This window comes from Aquarana catesbeiana, linkage group LG08 (genome assembly GCF_042186555.1).
Source record: "Aquarana catesbeiana isolate 2022-GZ linkage group LG08, ASM4218655v1, whole genome shotgun sequence".
Taxonomy (NCBI): domain Eukaryota; kingdom Metazoa; phylum Chordata; class Amphibia; order Anura; family Ranidae; genus Aquarana; species Aquarana catesbeiana.
Genome location: NC_133331.1, coordinates 187,417,863 through 187,439,312, shown reverse-complemented (window position 1 = coordinate 187,439,312; position 21,450 = coordinate 187,417,863). Strand labels below are relative to the sequence as shown.

Sequence of the window (21,450 nt, the reverse complement as noted above, 5' to 3'; positions counted from 1 at the left end):
CAAAGGCTTCAAAACTACAAATTCCTATACCTGGGACAAGTATGGGAGAGCAGGATTGCTCACCTAAACCACTTAATACATTCTACTTTAGCACAGTATTTTTTACATGTTCAAAAAGACAGTCATACAGTTCCTCAACTTTTTTTTTTCCTTTTATCTATGTGCATCATTCATTTAACTATTATCCATTTATAAAAAAACAGCATCAGCAAATTTACTCTTAAAATCTGAATGTTATCTTAATACATCTTATAAAGCTATTTTGCTTCCTGCTGTGGTTTGATTATGTTCATTGGCATGAATAAATTTCCCTGTTAAGTGGATGATAGCAGATAAAAATGTATCAAATGTGTGTGGATAGAAATTAAATTCCTGCTTTACAAACAGATTCAAAGGCTGATAAAATGACTAGGGATTGGGGGGTGGGAGAACATGAGCTGGAACATGTTGCATGTTACACCTTAAAGTAAAACTAAAGGTTAAACTTTTTTTTTTAGTTTTGGATAGAGTGGAGAGGGATTAGAACATCTGTCAGTTTTTATTGCTGTCTGCGCCCCTGTTAACCTCCCTGGCGGTATGATTATTTCGGATTTTAGGTGCTGAAAGCGGTACAATTATTTTGCATGGAAATTTGGCGTTTTATATTGTAGGTCTGTAAATCTTAACAATAACACACTTAAATCTGTCCAAACCAGAGTCTAGTAGATATCCCGGGTATGATAAAGTTTGAAACACAAAAACATAAATTATAATATAATAAATAAAAATAAATAATTAAAAAAAAAAAAAAAATAGTAATAAAATAAATTTCCCCACAATTCACTATCGCTCAATTCTGCAAGTGTTCTAATTTACTATCGCTGTTTTCTAGCTGGTCTAAAGCCACTTTTGACGTAAAGGGACACTTTTTGGTTGCTATGGACAATCTCCAGTTTCAAGGCAGAAAGAACAGTGTATATCATGTAAAACTGCATGCAGGGCATGGGCCAAAGCACTGGGGACAAAAGGGATGTGAAATCATTTCATACAGTACTGTAATCTGTAAGATTACAGTACTGTATGTGTTATGATTTTTACTTTTTTTTTAATTTGCCGCCAGGCTCCGCCCCGTGCGTCGCGCCGCTCGCAGGGAACGGAGCCTGGCACGGAGAGGCTTCAGAGGAGGACGGAGTCCTCGGACACTGCGGGTGACATCGCAGGATCCCGGGGACAAGGTAAGTAAAGCCGCCCCAGGATCCTGCAATGCGATCCCGAGTGTGGCTCGGGGTTACCGCTAATGGTACTGAATTTTAACCCCGAGCCACACTCGGGAATACCGCCAGGGAGGCTACAGAGATCCACCCTCTCTATTTGTCCTGTTTATAATTATTATTGAAAGTGAAAGTAAAAGAAAATCCCACATTTTGGGTTGTCCCCAGAAAAGTAATAGTGGGGAAATCTTCAAATAAGGACACTAGTTCTGGTGACCTGTGGGTCCCCTAAGAATTACCTTAATTTGCAGGGATTTCCCCTCACTTGCAATAGAACAAACAATTTCTCCAGTGCTCAAAAGGACAGTCACCAGTCAGGGATAGATGCACTGACCATGCAATCTCAAGGACAATGCTTCAGCAGTGATGCCCTCCTCAGGCAGGGGAATCCAACTTACAACTGCAAAGAGAACACACAGGCGGCGCAAACGCCTAGTGCATTACCCAATATTTATTAAAGAAAACTAAACAGCCAAATCAATACTCATAAACAACAGATGTAATGTGCATAGTTGCCAAGACTGTAAAAAAAATTCAGGACACTTTTTTGGCTGTAGGTGGAGTAACCTTATAATTAGGGGGTGGGGCATGCATTAGTAGGTGTGGCATAAGGAATGAGAAAAATGTGGCGTGGTTTGCGTTAAATAGTGGGTGTGATTTAAAGGGGCGTTACTCAAAGGGGGTGTGGTTAGAGTCTGAGATAAACAAAGGTTGGAGGGAGAAACAAAGGGAGAAAGAAAGAGAAAGAAAGGGATGGAGGGACAGCGGGCCCAGATCCTACACCACACTAGAAATATGTGTACTTCAGAAAGTTTAACAATCAGTAAATAAAGATACTCCAAACACCTGGTGTTAGTGCTTCAATCATCTCGGCACCATGGTTGTTATGGTGTCAGGGTGATTGAAGCACATTATTATTACATTGTAATATTAAATTAAATAGTTCAACTCACCATAATGCAGAACCAGTGGGAGCCAGTGTCCCCAGCAGAGTGCTTCCTTACATCTCAGGATGGTCAGTATGCAGTGTTGCAGTGTAGGGGTCCCTCTATGATCGGGGGTAAGTGAGTGCGGGGGTCCCTCTATGATAGGGGTAGGTGAGTGTGGGGTCCCTCTGACAGGGGGTAGGTCAGTGTGGAGTGTAGGGGTCCCTCTATGACAGGGGGTAGGTCAGTGTGGAGTGTAGAGGTCCCTAAATGACAGGGGGTAGGTCAGTGTGGAGTGTAGGGGTCCCTCTATGATGGGGGTAGGTCAGTGTGGAGTGTAGGGGTCCCTCTATGACGGGGTAGGTCAGTGTGGAGTGTAGGGGTCCCTCTATGACAGGGGGTAGGTCAGTGTGGAGTGTAGGGGTCCCTCTATGACAGGGGGTAGGTCAGTGTGGAGTGTAGGGGTCCCTCTATGACAGGGGGTAGGTCAGTGTGGAGTGTAGGGGTCCCTCTATGACAGGGGGTAGGTCAGTGTGGAGTGTAGGGGTCCCTCTATGACAGGGGGTAGGTCAGTGTGGAGTGTGAGGGTCCCTCTATGACAGGGGGTAGGTCAGTGTGGAGTGTTGGGGTCCCTCTATGACAGGGGGTAGGTCAGTGTGGAGTTTAGTGGTCCCCCTATGACAGGGGGTCGGTCAGTGTGGAGTGTAGGGGTCCCTCTATGACTGGGGGTAGGTCAGTGTGGAGTGTAGGGGTCCCTCTATGACAGGGGTAGTGTAGGGGTCCCTCTATGACAGAGGGTAGGTCAGTGTGGAGTGTAGGGGTCCCTCTATGACAGGGGGTAGGTCAAGACACATCTGAACTGGTGCACTCACTCACAGGGCTGCTGTTAGAAATTATCAGGGCACCATACAGCCTGAGGAGGGAAAGAGGGAGGTGAGAGAGAGAGGCAGTAGTGGGGTGGTGAGGGAAAGGGGGAGGAGGGGAGAGAGGTGAAAGAGGGGGGTCTGACAGAGAGGAGGGGGGGTCTGGTGCACTCACTCACAGGGCTGCTGTTAGGCTGTACAGGTCAGACAAAAAAGAGGGGGATCAAACAGAGAAGAAGGGGGTCTGACAGAGAGGAGGGGGGGGTCTGACAGAGAGGAGGGGGGTCTGACAGAGAGGAGGGGGGGTCTGACAGAGAGGAGGGTGGTCTGACAGAGAAGAGGGGGGTCTGACAGAGAAGAAGTTGGGGCCTCACAGAAAGGAGGGGGGTCTGACAGAGAAGAGGGGGGTCTGACAGAGAAGAGGGGCGTCTGACAGAGAAGAGATGGGCTGACAGAGGAGGGCGGCTGACAGAGAGGAGGGGGGTGACAGAGAGGAGGGGGGTCTGACAGAGAAGAGAGGGGGGCGGCTGACAGAGAGGAGAGGGGATCGACTGACAGAGAGGAGGGGGGCGGCTGACAGAGAGGAGGGGGGTCTGACAAAGAAGAGAGGGGGGGCGGCTAACAGAGAGGAGAGGGGGGGCAGCTGACAGTGCAGATGACAGAGATGCACAGCGTGAGTATAGGACACTCCGGGAGCATGCAGGGCTGGCACAATTACTCACAGACACAGTCAAGGCCTGCATCCACATGTGACCAGCTCCTCCAGGTGAATCATGTCCTCTGTCTGTCCCGCAAATGACCTGCTCGGCCAATCTCCGGACACCCACTGCTGCCCATTGCTGAGCTCAGCTCAAACACAGAGCGCATGGATGTTCTGGTCTTCTGGAAAATGGCGTGGACCTCTACCGAAAAAAAAAATTGTGAAAAAAGGGATTTCCCGGGACATTTCCCAGGAAACACAAAAATCGGGAAAAGGGTCTAAATCCCGGGAATGTCCCAGGAAATTCAGGACTATTGGCAACTATGAATGTGCATGACATTCCCTGATGGTCAATCAACGTGGCAACAGATGACCGAGCAATAGACGATGTTGGCAGGCTGATGAGTTTCGGTGATCACATTCCCTTGCTCAGAGCTCAAACCAACAAATGTATGCCTCTTACATATACCCACTAGGCACCCTATTGTTCCATCCCCAATAGGGTGAGGTGTCTCAGCATCAGACAAGAACAAAGGTCAGACAAGCAAGAGAGAAAAAAAAGTACACCCTTTCATAAATGTGGTAATATTTCAGAAAGGACTGCTTATTTGATCTTTTGCCAATACATACTTGTGTGTGACATTCACTGACAACCGCACTTACAATTCCAGATGGGCTATCTCAATCCCTAGATCCTGCTCATGGTGTTTGTCTAAGATGAATGAGATAGGCCTGCTAGTGGAGTCGGGCAGTAACGGCTGCTGGAATGCACGCCCGACTCCCATAGCAGGCCTATCTTATTCATCTCAGACAACCACCATGAGCAGGATCACGCGGCACTGTATTCACTCCAGGGATTGAGATAGCCCATCTAGAATTGTGAGAGCGGTTGTCAGTGAATGTCACACACACACCTATGTATTGGCAAAAGATCAAATAAGCAGTCCTTTCTGAAACATTAACACCTCAATGGAAGGGTGTGTTTTTTTTTCTTGCTTACCTGACCCTTGACCTTGCCTGATGCTGGGACACCCTGCCCTATTGGTGGTGGAACAATAGGGTGCCTAGTGGGTATATATATAAGAGGCATACATTTGTTGGTTTGAGCTCTGAGAAAGGGGCTGTGTCCCTGAAACGCATCAGCCTGCTGACATCGTCAATTGTTCAGTCATCCGTTACCACATTGATTGACCATCAGGGAATGTCATGTGCATTACATCTATTGTTTGTGAGTGTTGATATGGCTGTTTAGTTTTATTCAATAAATCTTTGGTAATGCACTAGGCATTTCCTCTCCCTTCCGGTTTGGCTTTGGGACAGGAAGTGAAGGGAAATCTCCACAATGGGACACAGATGAAGGAACAAAATCTGACAGGGGTTATGACCATCCCTTACTCAATCCATAGTGAAAAAAAAAGTTTTGCCTATAGTTACACTTCAAATACGGATGTTTCAAAAGGTGAACTTAAAGCGGAGTTTTGCTGGAAAAAAAATATTAAAAGCCAGCAGCTACAAATACTGCAGCTGCTGACCTTTAATATATGGACACTTACCTGTCCAGGGAGCCCGCGGTGTCGGCAGCCAAAACCGATCCGTCCTTCAGCTCTCGGCTGCTGCCGCCGCCATCCTCGGTAAGGAAATAAGGAAGTGAAGCCGTGTGGCTTCACTTCCTGGTTCCCTACTGTGCATGCACGAGCCGCGCTGCGCGTCCTCACAGGTCCCTGCTGTACTCTGTGTCTCACAGAATACAGCGGGGAAGGACGGGGTAGGCGGCTGAAGTGGCGTAGGTCACCGTAATCACCGCGGTGATCTATGCCAGGAAGTGGGAGCAAATACCTGTATTAGACAGGTATCTGCTCCCTCCTCCCCCCTGAAAGGTGCCAAATGTGACACCGGAGGGGGGGGCGGAATCCAAAAAGTGGAAGTTCCATTTTTTGGTGGAACTCCACTTTAACATTTAACCGCTTCAGCCCCGGAAGATTTGGCTGCTGAATGACCAGGCCATTTTTTGGAATTCGGCACTGCGTCGCTTTAACTGACAATTGCACGGTCATGCGAAGTTGTACCCCAAAAAAATTGACATCCTTTCTGATTCGCTCATTGACAGACACAGCCTTCTTTATTCAGAACCGTAGGGTTATATCATCTCCGCAGGAGTAGGACTAGGCAGAACAAAAAAAAAAACCCTGGCTATGCCCATGGGCTGTCCTCCATCAGTATATAACCCCCTCCCTGCTCTAAATATTCAGTTTTTGTCTGCTTAGTCAGGAGTAAGGACCTAGTTCCCTGCTGGGAACTCTAGTCCTGGGAATTTTTTTGTTGTTTGTTATTTTTCTCTTTTTCCTGGATTTTTAACAGTGAGATCTACAATCAACTGCCGGGCTGGGCAACAGGCTGGACGCTTGATCCAGTGGTGACCCCAGTCTGGCCAGCGAGCACGTGCAGACCACAGCTACATGCTAGGTCGGCCACAACATAGCCCCACTGGACAGGGGCTTGCCTTGCAAGTTAAATGTCTCGCAGGGTCGCATACGACTGTGTCTTGGCCTGTGTCGCAGCGCTCCTCATGGCCGACAGTCCCCCCACTTTGGTGGTGAGGAGGATCTCTCTGAGAGCATTACCCATGCTTTTTACGCTGGAGAGGTAAGTTAAGGGTCCCCTCCTCTCCTTCCCCGGAGTTGTGTGGGGCATGGTTACTCCCTGGGGTGGTCCGTCCCTTAGAGGTTTTCCTCCACCCCCCTTCCTTCCTTCCCCCCTATCCCAGGTGAGGCCTAGGCTCCTGGCCTAGGGGCTTTGTGGACATAGTCCCCCTTTTCCACCTTCGGGTTGTTACTGGGGGGCATCTAGTGTTGGGCCTAGAGAGTGAGTGGTTGCTGTAATTTAGGCTTTGCGGCCTACCACCTGGGGGACCACTCTCGAGGCTTTGCGGCCTACCGCACTCATGGCCAGTGGTCAAAAATGTAGGCTGCGGCGTTGCGGCCTATAGCACTCGTGGCCGAAAATTTAGGCCGCGGCTTCTCGGCCTACCGGCTTGGAGGTCCAAAGGTTTAGGCCACGGCCTACTGACCGGGCCGGTCGGGCAGTCCGGTCCCCCCGTGGGCGCACTCACAATGAGCGGCCAAAATGTAATCTGCAGCTTTTGTGGCCTACTGGGCTGCGTTTTTGTTACCTATTGGGCCACGGCTTCTGTGGCCTCCTGGATCAGCGCCCCTGTGAGGGGCCCCGGTCTGTGCCCCCTGTGTGGGACCCCAGTCTGTGCCCCCTGTGAGGGGCCCCGTATGTGCTCCCTGTGAGGAGCTCCGGTTTTTGCCCCCAGTATTTGCCCCCTGTGAGGGGCCCCGGTTTTTGCCCTCTGCGTGGGGCCCTGGTTTTCGCCCCCTGTGAGGGGCCCCGGTTTGCACCCCTGTGAGGGGCCCAGTTTGCACCCCCTGTGAGGGGCCCTGGTGTTTGCCCCCTGAGAGGGGCTCCCAGCCTGCGCCGATGTGAGGGGCCCTGGCATTTGCCCCCGGTCCGCACACCCCATGAGGGGCCCCGGTCTGTGCCCCCTGTTAGGCGCTCTGTTTTGTGCTCCCTGTGAAGGGGCCTTGGCCTTTGCCCCCTGTGAGGGGCCTCGGTGGTGCCCCCTGTGCGGGGCCTCGGTCGACATCCCATATGTGGACCTCGGTCGGGGGGGTTCCAGTTGGTGGACCTCGGGTGGGGGGTTCCAGTTGGTTGCCCCCTCCCCTTGTGTTTTTTGGGGTAGCGCTTAGACATATATGGCAGGTATATGTCACCCTTGTCCTCCCCTCCCCTCTCTGTCTTCTATTTGGCTCTGAGGACGTGGCCCACCTTGCAAGGTGGTGACCACACTCCCTATCTTGTCAGGGAGTGAGGATGACTGCAGTAGGGCACGAAAAAGTGCTGGTTATTGCACTTATTACATCTGTGCAGGAACCTTTCAAGATGGGGGATTCAGCGGTGGCTGCGGCGGAGAGCCGATACCTCATAAGCCGTCTTGCGAGGCAAAAGCGTCCCCTTTTTCCTCTTGGCTTGACAAAATTGCCCTTGAAGACTGGGAGGGTCTAGAGTGCATTTGTGTTTCTAAAAAGAAAAAAAAATGCTTGCTGTGAGGTACCCATTTGGGAATTCCTCTGCCTTTGCTGCATTGCCAGACCTATTGGTCTAGGCACTGCAGTATGTCAGCTACGCCTCTTGGCCATAGTTCCCCTGGTTGCTGAGCTTCTAAGGTCTCCTCAGTGGTGCTTAGACAGGTATTTTGGGTGCTACACTGGTGGGAACAGTTTAAGGCCCTGACAGGCCTTGTGTGGGTACAGAAGGTCAGGATGGATGAATGCTTGTTTATGCATTCGTTTATGTGCCCGACTCCAGCACTTCCTCCGTTTTGCTGTGGGTGCGGCCCATGATCAGCGCATAGTCTGGCCACCACTCCTCGGGTATTTCGCGAGGTGTTGGCCCCGGATCGGGCGTGGTTGCATCAGTGGGGGTTTGCGGTCCTTGCTGACCTGGACGATCTTCTTCTGCCACTCCTCGACTACCCTGAGGGGCAATGTAGTTTCTATACAGACCTTGACTGATTTCAGTAGGCATCTATACTATCTGAAGTCTGCTTGGGCCCTTCCAGAACGTCGGATTATCTGAGCCCAAGCTTCAGCTCTAGCCAGCGTGTTTTCTTCTCTTGGACAAACTCCAGAAGTTGCATGCTGTGTTTTTTATTTTTCTGTCTGGCAGGTAGGCCCTCTGCAGTGTGGGTGTTGGGTCTGAGAGTTTCTACCTTTTTGAAACAATTTCATTTGCGCATCTCTCTTCCGGGAGATCCTGGCATGAGACAAATGCCCGAGGTCTCGGGACAATCGGATTTGGCTGAGTTAGGAAACCAGGGTGCCCTGATTTGGTGGCTCGCTCTCCAGTTTTTCGGAGGGATAAATCCTTTCTCGATCGGGGTAGAATGTCCTGCGACTGAGCTCTGCTCAGGGTCATTGTACGCTGGTGGAATCCAGACTACCAGGTAATATCCTGGAACTTCAAGCGATCAGGCTAGGTCTGGATAATGGACAGTTCACCTTCGGGGGCTCCCGGTGCGGTTCTAGTCAGACAAGGCAACCACGATGACTTATGTCCTTCACCAGGGAGGGTCAAATAGGCTGTGGTGGCCCTGGCTGTTGCCAGTATTCCCCGGTGGGCAGAACGTTTCATCCGACCTCAGTTGGCGAGGGTTGGACCACGGATAGGTCCTTCACCAGGCCGTGTATCTTTGGGTTTGTTCCCGCTGGGACACTCATGAGGTAGTTCTCTTGGTGTCCTGGTTCAACTGGACGGTACCAAGGTTTCTGGTAAGGTCACAGGTTGCTATGGCAGCTCTGGTGGCCCATGGGGCCATTGATGTTTTCCTATGCCTTTATTCTCCAGCTTCTGTTGTGGGTATTACGAAGGATCACAGCTGCGGGGGTTACGGTCATTCTATTATCCCCAGATGGGTCCAGTCGCTCTGGGTACGCCGACCGGGTGCGCCTGGTCATCAGCGTTCCTTGTCGACTGCCTCTCAGGAAGGATCTGTGGTCCCAGGGCCGTTCTTCCATCCTGCCTTAGAGTCATCGGTTTTAATGGCCTGGCTGTGTTGAGCCAGGTGCGGCAGTTCCGACACTGTTGATGGCTAGGGAGACCATCTTTTAGGAGGTTTTAAACGCCGGATGTGGAGGGTGCATATATCCTGGTGTGAATCACCGGGCATTCATCCTTGTTCTCTCTAGGTGGTTCTAATTCCAGCCCCCATTTACCGGGGGTTAAGCAGGAATGCGCCTCAAGTACCATCGAGGGCCAGGTGTCAGCCTGGGTGGTCGTCTTCAGTATCCCCTGGTCTCGCGCTCCCTGGTGCATACCTTTATTCAAGGGGTTAGACGTCTGTTTCCACCCGTGCAGTTTAATTCTACCTCTTCGGTTCTCCAGGAGCCGCTCTCTCTCTCCCTCTCTCAAAGTATCGGGAGATACCACTGCTTACTCTGTCTCGGAAGGTGGCCTCCTGGTGGCTTTCAGCTCTGCTCACAGTGTGTTGAAAATGGTGGCGTTATCTTCTCATTCACCTTACCCAGGTTTAGGCGGTGCTTCACCCTTCTTCTATAGTTCTGTCACTGGGTTTTCATTTGGACAAGGACATTGTGTTTCCTTTCTTGTGTCCCTGGCAACACATCCCAAGGGATTTGCCTTATCTGCCCGGGATGTGGTTTGCGGGATTTGGTTGTATTTGCACGCCACTGAGTCTTTTGGAGGTCAGGCTCTCTGTACTCACGGACAGACCAAGAAAGGGGCTGTCTGCTTCTTCTGTGACCTTCTTCTCGATGGATCAGACAGATGATGACTCTGGGCTATTCTGTCAGGAATCGGGTTCCTGCTTTTCCTGGTACAGCGCATTCTTCTCGGGCGCCTAGTGCGTCATGGGCCTTCTGTCTTCAGGCATTCGTGGCATATTTTTTACAAATTTCTATGAAATGGATGGATTGGCATCTGTGGATGCCTTTTTTGGCCACAAGTTTCATGCAGGCTGCTGTTAAGAGGGTCTAATCCCTCTTGAAGGGGTATCATTCAGGTTGGGTTCCAGTTTGTCCTGTGTGAAGCTCCTGTTACCTGGTTGGCTTTTGTGTTAGCCTTGGGATTTTTTGCTGTCTCACCCCTCATGTTTGGCACTACTTTGGGACGTGCCTACCGTTCTGAATAAAGAAGGCTGTGTCTGTCAATGAACGAATGAGAAAATAGGATTTTTTACTTACCGTAAAATCCGTTTCTCTGAGTTCATTGACAGACACAGCACCCACCCCTCTATGGAGTTTTTTGATACTTCTATTACTGCTTGCTACTAAACTGAATACCTAGAGCAGGGAGGGGGTTATATACTGATGGAGGACAGTCTATGGGCGTAGCCAAGGGTTGTTTTTCTTTGTTCTGCCTAGTCCTACTCCTGCGGAGATGATATAACCCTACTGTTCTGAATAAAGAAGGCTGTGTCTGTCAATGAACTCAGAGAAATGGATTTTACGGTAAGTAAAGCTTTCTTTTGGTGGTATTAGATCATCTCTGCGGTTTTTATTTTTTGCGCTATAAGCGTCAATTTTGAAAAACACACAATATTTTGTACTTTTTGCTATAATAAATATCCCCATTTTTTTTAAAGCAACTTTTTTCTCAGTTTAGGCCGATATGTATTCTTCTACATATTTTTGGTAATAAAAATCACAATAAGCGTATATTGATTGGTTTGCGCAAAAGTTCTAGCGTCTACAAATTAGGGGAAAGATTTATAGCATTATTATTATTATTTTTTTTACTAGTAATGGCAGCGATCTGCAATTTTTATCTTGACTGCAACATTATGGCGGACACATAGGACAATTTTGACATATTTTTGGGGCCATTGGCATTTATACAACAATCAGTGCAATAAAAATGCATTTATTACTGTAAATATGTCACTGGCAGTGAAGGGGTTAACACTAGGGGGCGATCAAGGGGTTAACTCTGTTCCCTGGTACGTGTTCTAACTGAAGGGGGATTGGACTTGCTAGGGGAAGAGAGAGATCGGTGTTCATACTTAGTATGAACACACAATCTCTCTCTTCTCCCCTCAGAGAACAGGGATCTCTGTGTTTACACACAGAGATCCCAGTTCTTGCCATGTCACAAGCGATTGCGGGTGCCCGGCGGTCATCGCGACCGCTGGGCACTCGCATCGGCTCCGGGGGTGAGCAGCGGGCACGCGCCCCTAGTGGCCACAAAAAGGAGCGACGTAACATGACGGCGATTCACGCAGCCGAGCCATGTTGCCTCAGTACAACTGTGGCGGCTGGTCAGCAAGCGGTTAAGCTAGTTTTTCAGTTTACCTATGCTCTACAATCAAGCAGTAGCAGTAAAGGCATGGGTAAATGCACGTATGGAAAGTATGGAAATCTACTATTACATTCTTAAATTATTATAAAATATCCAAGCAAGTAATATTTTTCAGCAGACCTTAAAGCTAAATAAAACCTTTATTAAATTTTATTAGTAACCACATAAGATATAAATCCACTTTGTGAGCACCAAATTTCTTTGCATACACAGGAATCATTTTGGAAAAGTAACAGTGACATCATCACTGTGTTGTACATAGTCTGTACTGAGCTGTGGGAAAGACCCATCAAGAACCATTACAGACTGCCTTTAGATAACCACAGGAGGGCCTGGAGACATGAACAGTCACTCTGCTCAAGGAGAGAGCAGAAGTGATCAGGATGCTACTAAACAGAAGCAGACTTTCACAATTGACAGTGAAGTGCTGACGTCAGCAAAAAAGTTTTGTTGAATAGCAGAGGAGAACCCTGACAGGGATGTCAACACTGCTAGGGATTTCAGTGAAACAAAGGCAGCATTGTCAGCTCAATATAGAAAGTTGGAACCTAACTGGAATTCTGGCAGGTTTACTGGGTTATTTAGAGGGGTTGATTTACCTAAAACTAGAGAGTGCAAGTTCTGGTGCAGCTTTGCATAGAAACCAATCAGCTTCCAGTTTTTATTTTTTTGTCAAAGCTTGAACAAGCTTTTGTTAGAAGCTGATTGGCTACCATGCACAACTGCAGCAGATTTTGCCCTCAAGTTTTCGTAAATCAACTCCATAGTGTTTTAACATGATAATACATGGGGGAAGTGTGCATGTATTACGTAAATATGCTAAATATATTTGCCTATTTTGCCCACACTTACAAAAGAGATACTGAAGTTGATTTACAAAAGGCAATCAGACTGTTCATTTTGCAAAGGAAATTTCAAGGCAGTTTTGCAAAGAATACTAAATACTAAATACTACTAAATACTAAATAAAATTTTTTTTTATTTTAGTGTTTGTGGATGATACAATATTATGCCAGGAAATAACTTAAGCACAGGATGTAGCATCATTACAAAAATATTACGAAATAGGGGGTTGGACAGCTGCCTGGCAGACAAGGTTCAATAACGAGAAATGTAAAGTTATGTCCTTGGGTGCCGAAAATACATATGCTAATTACATATTAGGAGGTTCTCCCCTGGGGGAATCAGTGATGGAAAAGGATCTGGGGGTGCTTGTAGATCACAGACTTACTATTAACATTCAATGCCAAGCCACAGCCAAGAAAGCTAGCAAAATATTTTCATGCATTAAAAAGTGCATTCATTCAAGAGATAAAACAGTAATTCTTCCCCTTTATGAAACACTAGATTGGCCACTTCTTGAATATGTAGTCGTGTTTTGATCACCATTTGTCAGGAAAACATTATTGAATTAGAAGGAGTTCAGCGTAGGACAACAAAATTATTAAGTGGGATGAAATATATCAGCTATGAGGATGGATTACATAGTTTAAAGTTGTTCCCTCTAGAGAAGGTATGCTTAAAAGGGGATATGATTGAGAAATCATGTATGGGCAATCGATATAATCAATGTATCAACTTGGGTGCAACCAGCCTGCCAGATTTTACATGTGATCATTGCTAGCGGCTGTTATAGCTGCTAGCAATAATCACTGTGTTCTCCCAGCAGGGATGGCCAGTCACCAGGCCTGAACACTCTCATGGACAAGCTTCAACACTATCTGACACTGTAACTTACTCAGAGTAGATTCCTGCAGCAGAAAATACAGATCAGTGAATAATCAGTGGATAATCAGGACTGTCATGTAGCCCTAAATGAGTAGGTAATAGTATCTTGGTAATGTTTACATCTGGCTAGGAAAAGTCTAAAATATGGTATCCCCGAGTGGTGCATTGTTATCTCTAAGTAGTACAATATGTTATCATGAGAGATGCCGTTAAGTATTTATTTAGTTATTTTTTTCACTCAAATATGTGTTTTTTAGAATGCAGAATGGAAAAATGTGTTTAGTGTCGTACATAATCTTTATGTTACTAATTTTGTTTCGTAATTAGTTTAGTGTGGTTTGGGAATTTGTTAAATTTTGTTCTGTTTATTTTCTAACAAATTCCGAATTGTCAGATCGATTAGAGTTAGGATTGGTCGAAAAATGGTCGACCGATTCAAATGTGGTGTGAAGAATAGCTGGTTGTTAAGCAGTGGGTCAGGAAGCAGGCTGCCGCATCCTTAACAACTGATGAGTCATTAGCTGTCAGCTGGCTTCCCCACTGACAGCTGAAATGTAAACAAAACAATGACGGCAATAGAAAATTCTGGAAAAAAAAAAAACAGCATGCCCCCCTCAATCAATACCAGGCCCTCCGGGTTTGGTATGGATTCTAATGAAAACCCCATGCCAATTTTTTTTTTTAAATATGGCGTGGGATCCCCCCAAAATCCATACCAGACCCTTATCTGAGCATGCAGCCCAGCAGGTCAGGAAGGGGGGGTAGCGAGCACCTCTGCCATCCTAAACCATACCAGGCAACATGCCTTCAACAGGGGGGTGCTTTGGGGCAGGGGAGCTTGTGGGGTCCCCCCCCGCAATCTATACCAGACCCATATCTGGGCATTCAGCCTGGCAGGCCAGGAAAGGGGGGTCTAAGTGAGTGTCCCTGAACCATATCAGGCCACATGCCCTCAGCATGGGGGGGGGTTCTGCCCCCCAACCCTAGAGCACCTTGTTGATGGGGACAAGGGCCTTTTCCCAACAACCCTTGGCAATGATTGTGGGGGTCTGCGGGCAGAGGCTTATCAGAATCTGGAAGCCCCCTTTAACAAGATCCCACCCCCCATGTGAATGAGTATGGGGTACATAGTACCCCTACCCATTCACCAAAAATGTGTACAAAGTGAAGAAAGTTAGTAAACAAGTTTTTGACAATTCCTTTATTAAAAATAAAAATTAAAAATGTCCCCTGATGTAGATGATCACTCATCGGTTGTTAAGAAAGGCTTCTTGGCCAGCTGCTTAACAACCATCTTCACACAGAATTCAAACTGGTCAATCATTTTTCAACTGATCCAAATTCTAATTATTCCGAAAATTTGGAATTCATTAAAAAACGAATAAATAAAACAACTTTTAATGAATTTCAATGAAATTTGTTACTATTCCTTACTATTTCAGATACATCTGAATCTCTGAATAACCAAAAATTAGTCTGAATTTGTATTAGAACGGAAACAAATTGCATATGTCTAGTATTTTCCATCCATATTGCTAATTGATTATGGGCATACAGGTTTCTCATTTGCTTAAATAAGACCCATGCAGAACTTTCCAAAAATTTAAAGTAGTATTAAACTCTCAGCATTTTTTAGCTTAACGCTTTCAATACTGCTGGCTCCTGCTCTCTGAGTGCTGTTTCCCTTTACTTTTATTTTTATTTTAATTATTAATTTTAGGAATTTTTAGTACCCTTTACTTTTAGCCTTCACAGGAAAGAGTTAACAGTGGAAATGTCGTCTCCAGTCAGTTTTCTATCTTGAAAGGGGAATTGTGAGGAAGAGGGAGGAGCAGGGAAGTACCTTTCCATCCTAGGCTACTGGGCTATGTACTTCTATTAATTCACATAGTGTAGGTAGACATGATTCTAGTCCCTGCATACAAGGGTGGATCCATAATATTCATAATTCTGAAACAAAGGCAAAGATTAAAAGATAAAGAATCTGCATGCTCAGCACATGATTATATTAGGTTCTGAACTTGCTCACAAAGCCAGGGCTTTAATATCACTTTAGGCTGGGTTCACACCATCGCCACATGCGGCTCCCAGCAGGGGTTCGGTGTATCCTTGTTCACTCTTTTAGGTATGATTTCAGCCCAAATTTTTGGCTGAATTTGGACCTGAAATGAACCAAAAGATGCACAGGGCTCCTGTGCAAATTTGCACTGGAGCCGCAGCGGAGATATGTGAACTGGCTCCATAAAGAGTTGGTCAAAACCTCCTGCTATTGCGAATTGGATGCAGGGAACCTCATCCAATTCTAAATGGTGTGAACCCAGCCTTAGTTCATTTTTTCAGTTTGTCAGTTTGGTCAAATAAATGTGTTCAAAGAGCTTAAAACTGTGTCTCTCCTGAAAAGTATTATCTTATGTATACTCTTCTTTTAAAAGTGACCATCCATACTGGTCCCTTTTTTTTTTCTCATTTCCCTCAGTGATTTGTTCTTCCCATTCTATACAACCTCTGCTATAAATCAATAACTCACAAAAGACAGTTATTACAGCGCTGCTCATATAAACAGATTCAAAATGACTGATGCTCATGATGGTGTGCTAAGATCACAAAATATCATATGAGAAATATAATGTTAAATACACAACCCTTATCTCCAGTCATTTCCTGCCTCTGGCACATCGATTTCCATGTAGACATTTCATTCCCTAAAATCCATTTCAGTTTTTACTTTAACTTATTTAAATGAACATACTGTACAGTATTGGCACTGCTTTATGTTAATGGTTTACAATTGTGATGGTTTGTAAACTACAACCAGATATTTTAAAAATGAAAAATAAACTTTCCTTTCAAGCACCTTTCTCGTAACCTTGTGGCCTCCATCATCTCATGTGCAGATGTTTAATTCCATGCTTCATTGAGTACAAATGTCTTTGGGTCACAGTATGTAACCCAATGAGGGATGACCTTTCTTATAAAACATGACTCTCTCATTACTTGGAACAAGCAACACTTGTGTACTTATGACTTTTATTGATTCTTTCTAATTGTTTTATTTTCCCCTCTACAGTTTCTACAGGTGAAATAGTTGCCATTGTTTTATTGATATTATTTTATCTGTATGTTTAGGGGGAGAATCTGTGGCAAATTCAGTGGCAATGCGGATTGTGATGGGCAGCTGGTGGCTTTTTACCCTTATTGTGTGCTCCTCTTATACAGCAAATCTGGCAGCATTCTTAACCGTGTCAAGGATGGACAACCCTATAAGGTACATTTGATTTTATTTATAAGTTGTTTACCTGAAAATGTGACATCAAAATTTTGCTTTCAAAAGTGTTTGTAACATTCATATGTAGTATTCTTCAGGTTTTTGGCTTAGCAAGCAGATTCCAAAATGATTTTCCAAAACTATTGTTCTAGAACAATATGGGAAAATTGTCAAAGTCATCATCATGGATTTTTTTCAAGTGAGGACAGTGAGCAAAAGTAAAGTGAAAAAAATCTGTTTTAAATTAAAACTTTAAATCGCGTACAAGAGAATTTGATAGCTCTTCTAGCATGTGATTAAATATGTGAAGTACACATCGACTAATTTGTTTCACCTCAGTTCACTTTGGAAAGTGAAGGGAAGTGAAGTGAACTTTTGTTTACTTGAAATATCCAATCAAGAGCAGGGTTAGTTAAAAGTAAGCATGAATTGTTCCATAAACAGCTACATTTCTACATAGCAATACAATGTACAAAAGCCAAGATAAATAATTGATTATCCCAATATTTTCTAGTGAGAAATTGTCTGGGCCTTTAAAATGCATCCTAGGAGCCTAATGTCATCAAGCCTCCTTTCCCTAATTGTCTTGCCGCCTGGAGAGATTTGCAAATTAGGTGGAAGGTAGTCTAATTACCTCAATCTCTCAAGATGCAACTGGCTGGGGGATGGGGGGGGGACTAGGCGCATTTCTGAGGAATGGGGGTAAATGTGAATTGTTTACATTTAGCCATGAGGTCTGCAGTAAACAGGGTTTCTCCTTCACCTAATAAGTGACACATATACTTTGTACTTTATCTCATTTTACACTTTAGCGAAGGTCCTTAATGGAAAGTAGGGTGAAATGCAGAGCTTCTGTTGATCACTCAATTTACTTAAAGTTCATCTAAAGATATCTAAAGATATACAGTATGTGTGACAATTGGGCGGGTATCATGTTTCTATGATTAAGCCCTGTTTGGTGAAATGCATTAGCCACAAACTGCAGTTTCCAGTAGGAGAGATTCAGCAGAAGAGGAAGTGCTGTAAATCCAGAAAGCAGTGGGCAGAGAAAAGGGCAACCAGGTGCTCAATTGACAAGCTACAGGCAGTGACTCTGCTGATAGCAATACCCAATGCCCCCTGCAATGTCTTTTTATCCCAGTGCAAGCAGGCACATCCTACATGAGGGTAACAATGCTGTACTGAATTCTGGAGCAATGAAGCAGCATTGCCATCCTATTGTAAGAAACTGCATGAGGTAGACCTTACTAGTAGCATCAACAAGTTTCTGTATCTGTAAGGCTATTCAGGGGACTAAGAGAAAATTGTATAGATGTTTATAAAATATATTTTTTATAGGATGTCCATAATTCAACTTTAACAACCCTGTAAGCTTCCATACCCTTAACTGTAGATGCTGCAGCACCCTGCCTTCTCCCAACTGTAAGCAAAGCAGAGGACATAAGAAAATTGGACAAATGACTGAAAATATACAAAACTGATTTAGACCATAGATTAACTGAACTTGAAATAAATGTTTAAGTTTTTTGTATAATTATAAAGCAAAGATGATGTGATACATACATCTAGAGTGGAATGTGTCAACTTTAAGTGTGTAAGCAGGTGTTTAATAACATATTGCTGTGTTGCTTGAATTCATTATATTTTTGGTTGGTTTGTACTTTCTATGAAAACTGCTGTGTTAATTGCACTACTTAGTGGTGCTATCCAGCTAAGACGGTGAGTCCTAAAAAGCAAAGGTTTACTCTGCTGGCCAGGTTTTCCCGTGATTTGGAAAGTACCGTCCCCTTTTGGATGAAACACATTAAAAGGGATCATGCCAGTCCCAAAGCAGGCCCACTGTTAGTAAGTTGGTGAAGAAGTTCGGTTCTATGTCACCCCACTTAAAGAGTGTGAAGATGTAAACTGCTCATTGTTTTACTGAATAACCACACAATGTGGGAGCCCAGTTGTGGTTCAAAGGGTATGGAGCTGTGCTGTTAAAAATGGACTAAAAGTTTTTCTCATCTGCCTAAGGTATGACTACCTCAAGGGGCTAAAGGAAGCACCAGGGGCCTAACTAAAGGGCACTTAAAAGATTGTATACAGGGATGTGTATTGAAGATGTTTCTGGGAACTGTTTATCTGTTATGCTTAACTACTCCAGTAAAATAATTCTGTTGTTATTTAATCTGCCTGGTCTAAAGTCATTAAAGAGGTGCATACATGGCATATTAAGGGAACAGGGCTTGACAGGGGATGGAGATGAGTTGGTGAAGATGCAATACAAAGGTCTAACATGCAGTGAAGCTATTTGGAGAAGACAATATTGAAGGAACTTGGTGCTTAGGTTCCTTCCCTACCTACCAGTTCTCCACATACAGCACTGAGACTGAAGTTGCAGCACAGGGAACCCAGGAGACCTATCATTGGAGTTGGGGGGATGTAGTTAGGCCTCGGAAGTTAAATAGGATGAGTACAAGTGAGCTTCCTAATATTCAAGTGAAACATACAAATTGATATCACTGGCAGTTAGGTGTCAGATTACTGAGTTGGAGGAGTCCAGTACAAGCTCTGCAGTACTGGTTCAGAAATTCTGCACAACTTAAGTGGGAGAAGTATTCTGAAACATAACAAGGAACTGTGTCCATAGTAAACAAAGTGAAGTGTTACAGAAGTTGGCCATGGATTACAAAGTTAACTATGTGTTTATAGAGGAGCATCGCTTTTATGTTGAAGTGTTACCTTACACTCTGTATCAGCGTGTAGCCTCAGCTGAACTTTGGGGGCATTAGCGAGTGCTCACTCCAGGTCCTCACATGAGCACCTTTCCTGCATACCCGGTGTAAAAAAGGTCTGTGTACTTACCTTTTTTTTAAAAATCTGCTCCAAACTGGTCACATGATCCTGCAGCTCTAGTTTCTCTGTGTCAGTGAGCTGCTGCTGCTGCTGCTGCTGCTGCAGGGGAGAGAAGGGAGCACCAACAATGGTTGGACAAAGGGAGCCTAAGGGGGACATCACAACTCCCATAATTGTCAAGTGCTCCCTTACACAGAGCTGCAGGATCACATGACCAGAATAGGTAAATACACAGATCTTTTTTTATTTTTTTTTTTAAATCTGTTTTCATTGATTTTGCATGAAAAGCACAAACAAGCCAACATAGTGTTACCCACACAGAGGCAGGACCTAATGGTCATTGTTACAAAAACAGAAAAGAAAAAAAAAAACTATAAACCCCAAGAGGAAGGGGAGAGATCTACCAGAATGCAAGGCTTAAGGAGTTGCAAGATGTTGGGAAAGAAACATGAGATCATTTTAACCACTGAATAGCTCAGTCAACATAGATCTTTACCTCTATATCATAGAACCGCCACTGTTACAGCGGTAGACTTATCTTTTTTACACAGGGTATGCAGAATAGGTTGGAGGAGGGGGGGGTGTTCAGTTAGTTTTAGGCTTTTCTTCTAAACCTAAATTCTTTTTTTTCCCTAAAATGGAAAACATGTAATACTTACAGTACCTGCTTTGTGTAATGGTTTTGCACAGAGCTGCCCTAAACCTTCTCTTCTGGAGTCACTGCCGGCGCTCTCTACTCCTTGTCTTCTCCAAATGCCCCTGGGGGAACTCATGCATGCTCAATCCTGAGCTGGTCGGTGCACAGCACTGGATCGAAGATAGCCTTAGGTAAGTCTTTGGGGGAGGGGTGCTAAGGGAGCGCTATTAAAAGCTTTTTTTACTTTAATGCAGAGAACCACTTTAAAGGAGTTGTAAAGGCAGAAGGTTTTTTTATCTTAATGCATTCTATGCATTAGGATAAAAAAAACCTTCTGTGTGTAGCAGACTACCTAGCACCCCCTAATACTTACCTGAGCCCTGTCTCTGTCCAGCAATGTCCACAAGTCCCTTGGCCATCTGGAATTATCCCTCCTGATTGGCTGAGACACAGCAGCGGCGCCATTGGCTCCCACGGCTGTCAATCAAGGTCAGTTAGCCAATCAGGAGAGAGAGGGGATGAGGTTGAATGGCAGCGCCATGTCTGAATGGACACACAGAGCTGCAGCTCAGCTCGGGTGCCCCCATAGCAAGCTAATTGCTGTGGGAGCACTCAACAGGAGGGAGGGGCCAGGAACAGCGAAGAGGACCTCGAGAAGATGAGGATCGGGGCTTATTTTTTTTAAACAAGACTTTAGTATCATCTTAATTATTATTCCAAAATCTCATAGGACAATTAATAATTGTGGAGGAAAAAGAGGGCAAAATTGGATATGGGCAATTATTTTCTTAAAATATCTTCTTTTTAGATTACATTTATTTGTAAAAATAGGTTTAGAAGTAGGACTGCAGTTTACTTTTTTATTACCAGTTTTATTAAAGTTGTTTTGATGTGTGGCATTCAAGAATGAAAAACACGAATAATAGCTACCCTTTTATTGTACTTTCTTACCTTTCAGCCTCATTCTTTTCCTGATATTCCATGTAGTGGTGCTTATTATACAGAACAGACTGAATAAATAAAACGTTTCTCAAACTGGAGCTTAGTTGATAGCATGCTAAACAATATGACTTAAATAACTCAGTGATAAAAACAGCCATGCATTTTGAATCCAAGCGCTAGCAACAATGTTGTTTTCTGTCAGAAAGCAATCTATCTGTGATTGGAGAGGAAGGAGTCTGGAGACTGAAGAATCAGATATCCCACAGCGCTGACTTGCTTACAGCTTTTACACCACTGCTGTGCCAAAGCTACAGGTGCACAGTGATGTCTGGAAGCAATGAGAATCCTTAGAGAAGTGTAACTTTTTACCTCATTTACTATTCCTCACAGTTTAAAAATGAAGAACAGCCTGGCAATCTGTGCAAA

General features: G+C 44.9%; 1 protein-coding gene across 3 annotated transcripts in view; it reads left to right on the top strand.

Annotated features, from left to right (window-relative positions):
• GRID1 (glutamate ionotropic receptor delta type subunit 1) overlaps positions 1 to 21,450 on the top strand; it is a 1,972,711-nt gene that overhangs the window by 1,583,251 nt on the left and 368,010 nt on the right. For all 3 annotated transcript variants that reach the window (XM_073596722.1, XM_073596723.1, XM_073596724.1), the window contains exon 12: positions 16,469 to 16,607. In XM_073596722.1, coding sequence (XP_073452823.1) covers positions 16,469 to 16,607 — 139 coding nt within the window. The remainder of the gene's footprint in view (positions 1 to 16,468; positions 16,608 to 21,450) is intronic.